We start from the raw sequence: 6,000 nt of genomic DNA, 5'->3' as shown, positions 1-6,000 counted from the left end.
TGTACCTTGGGGGTATACATGGTATACATGTAGGTTACTTAATCATAGAACACTGCTACTTTCCTCGATGTCTGAACAATACGACAACATCCCTGATTTACACTTCTACAGAATACCAAGGGACAAAGCTCGTAAGAAACAGTACTATGAGCTGACAGGTTATGATACCCCCAATTTGAGCGAGGGCGCTATATTCTCAATTTCCTGTTTGCAGTCTGGAATGCCCTATTCTTTAGTAGTTTGGAAGTATTACATTATTCCATCATAGTAAACTGCCACATATAATTATAAATACAACTATGTTGGTGCCCTGGTTCATGTAGTGTTAACAGATACATAACTTGTCTGCTATATAACAGAAACTGTCATCACATTTTAGATTCCTGTATTGCATCAGCACTTGTATCTTGTGCCTTTAGAATTAAAGTGTGTAGGAATACTGAATCATATGTGCTTTCTCAACAGTTATTTTGTCAGATCTGGAGTATTTCAGTGTTCCATTTTGCAGGAACACTGGTTGCATGTATGTATGTATTTCAACTGATATTACATAATCCTCCTACATGTAGCTAGAAGTATTGTATGTATGTATGTATGTATGTATGTATGTATGTATGTATGTATGTATGTATGTATGTATGTATGTATGTATGTATGTATGTACATGTATGTATGTATGTATGTATGTATGTATGTATGTATGTATGTATGTATGTATGTATGTATGTATGTATGTATGTATGTATGAATATCAACTGATGTTAATTCTTAACTTACATAGTTTCCCAGTTAGGAAGTATTTCAGTATTCCATTGGATAAGACTGCTTGCTATATTTTCTTCATATTTCACCCTCTCTGCCATTTTCTTGAGCTTCTGTTTCTCAACTTTATACTCTGGAGAAATAGTCACAAGAAAAATAAGATGGATCAAAATTTAAACAAAATGGATTCCTTGTTGCAGGAAAGTTATCAATGGAAGCGAATTCTATAATAGAATACATAGACATTATCATATATTACCAGCAGACATACAGGGGTTACCTACTCTAGTTCCTATACGACATGTTACGATTACTACAATGTACGATCATCTCCATTCACATACAGAGAAAGTCGTTATTCTAGCACAAATATCTGTGCTACCCCTGACTGCATACACATAAACATGATTTTAGTTTCAGACTGGAGCTCAGAGGTGGAGTTGGGTTAATAACGAGCAATTGTCGAAGAAACTAACCAATTGCAACAGCCTGTCAATTTGTGATGGATTACTACTGACATGCGTCTATTACCCTTTTACCCAGCGGGGTAGCACAGATTTTTGTGCTAGAATAATTACTTTCCCTATACATGAGTGGAGATGATCGCAATAATTGCAACGGGTCGTAAAGGAACTAGACTAGGGGTTACCGTATTTCACTGATACACACTGCCAAGACTGCTCAAAAGCATGGATTTTTTTTTTCACAGTACTAGGTTGTTTAATATAAGCTACACTGAATAGCTCATAACAATTTTCTTCAGTGCAAAACTGTTAACAACTGGAAGACGACATGTATGCCACTATGCTGCAATTTAATGCTTACTGTCAGCATAATCTTTATCTATAATGGATACCAAGATAGTTCTTTCAGTGCTATCAACTGCTCTCCCTAGACGTAGTAGACGTTCCAGTGATGGGTCGACCCTCATGGGTTAAGTGTTAACAAGGGAGGAAACCAGAGTACCCAGGGAAAATCTGTATTATTTAGTAGAGTCAAACTGAATGATACATGTACACTCTCCTTACTTACAGCATGATATATTTAATCAAACCCAGACCACAGCTTGAACCAAGACTGCAGTTAAAGCAAGTGCTGTTGAAGTACAGTGTTTTTGCTAAGGTTTGGGAACCCCGGTAACAGAAAGGGGGAAAGAGGTAAAACTGGTAGTGCTTCCCATGCAATGTATCATAGTTTAGGTGGGGAACCCCGGTAAAATGATGTGGGAACCCCGGTAGATTTTACCTACTTACCGCCCTTAAATAAAACACTGAAGTAGTTTAAAACTACTCAGCCACCAAGAACCCTGACACTAACAATCCTATTTTGACAGTGTTTTTGAGATTTCAAAACTATCAAATCTGTCAAACTGTCAGAAATTACGACGATCACTGGCCAGACTAGTCTAACTACACATGTATTTCAATTTGAAAGTGGCACCATTTTCATAAGTTCTTGAACTACTTGTAAATAAATGCTTCCACCCAAGGCCAAGTGTTCATTACCTGAAGGTTTGCAACTCAAGGACATCGTACATGTACCTTTATTACAAGGTTTATGAGGCCAAAGGCTAATTTGTATATCTCGAGAGACAACCTTTACATGCTAAAACTGACAACCGAGAATAAGGTCACAGAAACTAAAAGCTTTTTGTCCATTTTTTGTTTGTATACTTCTACTAGTACATTACAGGTGGATGACTGAATAGTGTACATACAATAGAAACGTTTACCCCACCCACACCCATACTAGCCTAGGACTGGGTTACCTACTTCAGACATTCAATAAATATCATTAGAGAACTTAGAAGATACTTGATTCAATAAAGGTATGATCGCCCCTTGTTAATTCTTGAGAAACTAACACCCGTACGTGTATGTCCAGTCAGAAAGCCTAGTCTCCTTGGCTGTACTGTCAAATTTGTATGACTGTTTGAGTTCAAAATAAATATGGATTTTTATTGTATAAGGTGTGAGGGGGCCATACTTACTCGTCTGGCCTGTTAGAGTTCAAAATACATATGACTTTGATATTAAGTATAGCGAACAAATTTGGAAACTTAAATCTTTGGTGGGGAACAAGAAATGTGGGGAACTCACTTGAGAACTTGTCTGGTTTGTTAAGAGTTCAAAATATATATGACTTTGATATTAAGTATAGGGAACAAACTTGAAAACTTAAAACTTTGGTGAGGAACAAAAAATGAAAAAGTAGCATACGGTGCATGACTTTTTGAGACCATAGATGGTATTACAACAACAGCAGTTCCTGAATAAATCTGACAACAAGTTTTCACTCCTCAGTCATCTGTCCTGTTTTGTACACTGTATAATGTTATCACATACAATGTAGACAGCTTTAGTTTCACTGTTATGGTTATGGATGTTTTTGTACGATGACATGACTCATCCTTGTAATATTGTCAGTGTCAAAAATAAATTGTTCAAAATTTACCGGTATTTACTGATAAATCTTTAACCTTCCTCTTTTACACTCAAGAATTATGGATCATATTAAACATTTTGGCATGTCAATAGTTTTCATAAAATTGACCCAAAATCTCACCTTACAGTGACAAGCCATATTGTAAGTGATATTGTGGATGATGTAATATTTTTTTCAACATTTCTCATGACCCGATCGACACATATTATTTTTATCATGTCATGACAATGTTATTTTTCTACCAACCATGCACATTTCTCTGAAATGATACAACCTATGTCACTTACTATATCAAAACTAGGTTTCGATCAAAATATTTTATTTTTTGAATTTTTTTCCATTTACGCCTAATAAAAAAAATTGTGTGGTCCCAATTACACTCAATTTTAGAATAGATGGGGTAGGTGGATTTTGTACTTTATTTTAGTATCATATTTGTTTTCATGTGTACAACTCTACTTCAGATAAATATGTTTTCCATCGTTTTCCAAATGGTCTATGTTATTGGTTTCTTCTCATCAGATTTACAGCCATTACAGATTGGAAGAACAGTTTTATATTGTCTTTTTAAGTTCATGTCAGTTTCCGCATCCACTATTTCTAGTGAGACTTCACAATTTTCGCGATTTTATTATTTTTTTCTTGAATATGTAAAAAAAAAAAGATTAGGGTCGGCAGTGAAAAACTAGGTGGGATCGGGTAACCGGAACCAAACAATTTTTTTTGTTTAGGCCTTGCCTATCTATGGTGATTTTTAAGGGTCCACGAGAAATCTAATTTTCTTTTATGATTCTCAGTGATGAGTGAATAGCATATAATCAATAAGCCAGACTTCATGAAAACATGATGGTATCACATTCTGAGACTTTCACAATGACTAACATGGAAGTAAAGCACTTTCTCTATGTGCTACACTCATTTATAACATTCACATTACATGTAGTATGGATTTGGTAAGGGCATTTGATTTAAGTTACAAAGGGATTCGAGAAACAGCTACATGTACATGCGTATAATTTGATTTTGGATAAAACTGTAAAGTTCATTATACCATGCACAAGCCAAGCTGAATAAAAAATATGCAATGTATACTCTGGTTGTTCTATGTCAAGACAACGCATACTACGTCACTGGTTTTGCTGCATTCAAAATACAAGTCAAAATGTTCAAAATTGCCATTAGTTTCTCCGATTTTTCTTTGATATTTCTGGCACTGGTATAATTATGTTATTCTTCTATATTTTCCTTCATTCAGTCTGAAAATACTCATAACCTAAGGGTTGTCACTATGAGTCGCTAGATGAGAAGTGACAAAGGCCCCTTATTTTTGTATTTTCCTTGGCTGAACGAAGAAAAATACTGGGGAATAATACCTAATTATTCCGACAAGTCAAATAATATGCTATAATGATGTCAACCGTGTCACATGCTTACCTTTTTTCTTGGCAAGTTTAACCATTTCTTCATATTGCAATTTGTGTTTTTGTTCCTCTTCAGGTGATTTAGCAGGTAGATTGCTGATAGGGAATAAAAACACAAATAAATAAATAAATAAGAATGACGGAGTGAGTGAGTGCAAAAACAACAAAGTGTCAATTCTCGGAACCTGTAGAATAATTTACCTTAGTGCTGAAAGGTCAAAATAGAACAAGGTTGACTTATTCTCACTTGCTAAGAGCAATATATATGTGTAGAGAGTGATGTGGAAGTAATGGTATCACTCAACAGATTCTTATTTGTATGGGTCTTTAGTCGATATAATTTTATTTCAGCTAAAGTGAATTCTAGCATTGCTTTACTATTTACCAGCTAATCAATAAATTGAGGGTCAGTTATAAATAAAATACCAGGCTGAGACAAAAAAACTGATTTTTACTTTGGCTCTTTAGGTATACTGCAAATTATACAATACATAAGCCATTTAGAACAAAAAATATGGAATATATGTGGCAGTTGTTCTACGTCACACAACAACGCATGTCTACATCACTGGTTCAGCTGCGTTCGAAATATGACGTTCAAAATCACCATTACTTTGACCGATTTTGTTTTGATATTACTGGCACTGGTATACTAATTACTGTATTTTCCAATATTTTTCTTCATTCAGCCGAAAAATACCCATGACCTAAGGGTTGTCACTACTCTTCTAGCGACTTGAAGTGACAAAGGCCCCTTAGGTCACTCTTATTTTCCTTGGCTGAACGAAGAAAAATACTGTTAAAATTCCAGTCTACACAATGTACAAGATATGGGTAATTTTAATACCAAGCTGAAGACATATACATTGTGTACCTATTCAAGAAAAGCTTTCAAAGCAGATAAAGACCTCGCCAGGGCATTGACCAGAGAAACGCACTCAAATCTACTGCTTTGTAGATATTACTAATTGGTTGAAACCACTGAAGATACTTCATTATAAATATGTGCTTTTACCTTTAGCCAAGTACATGTAAATCTAGGATAATCAAATAGCAACTAACATGATAATCAACTCTTGCCTTCAATGATGACAATCACAATTTGAGATTATTCTCAATAATTTTCTGACTCCGTGAGTGGCAATATTTTATGTTTAAAATGAAAACAATTTTCACTGAAAATAATATTTTTTTCCCCAAAATATTTTCCCATGCATGTGACGTACATTGTATCAAAGACTGATATAATGATTATTTTTCCGTCTTTATTCCCTACTTTGAAGTGGGAGGACCAATCCCAAGGAAACCACTGGAGTGGACTTATATGAAATGAATGTACAATGTATCTCTCTATATTCCCTACTTTTTGAAG

General features: G+C 34.9%; 1 protein-coding gene across 1 annotated transcript in view; it reads right to left on the bottom strand.

Moving 5' to 3' along the window:
* Window positions 1-6,000, bottom strand: part of LOC144446113 (TBC1 domain family member 12-like) — a 42,252-nt gene that overhangs the window by 19,684 nt on the left and 16,568 nt on the right. Inside the window, exons 3-4 of the mRNA XM_078135823.1 lie at window positions 4,642-4,724; window positions 778-895 (exon numbers count right to left, since the gene is read on the bottom strand). Coding sequence (XP_077991949.1) covers window positions 778-895; window positions 4,642-4,724 — 201 coding nt within the window. The remainder of the gene's footprint in view (window positions 1-777; window positions 896-4,641; window positions 4,725-6,000) is intronic.

The sequence above is a fragment of the Glandiceps talaboti genome, chromosome 15 (assembly GCF_964340395.1).
Source record: "Glandiceps talaboti chromosome 15, keGlaTala1.1, whole genome shotgun sequence".
In the NCBI taxonomy this organism is placed as follows: domain Eukaryota; kingdom Metazoa; phylum Hemichordata; class Enteropneusta; family Spengelidae; genus Glandiceps; species Glandiceps talaboti.
Note: the sequence above shows the minus strand (reverse complement) of the source record. Positions and strands in the feature narration are given on the sequence as shown.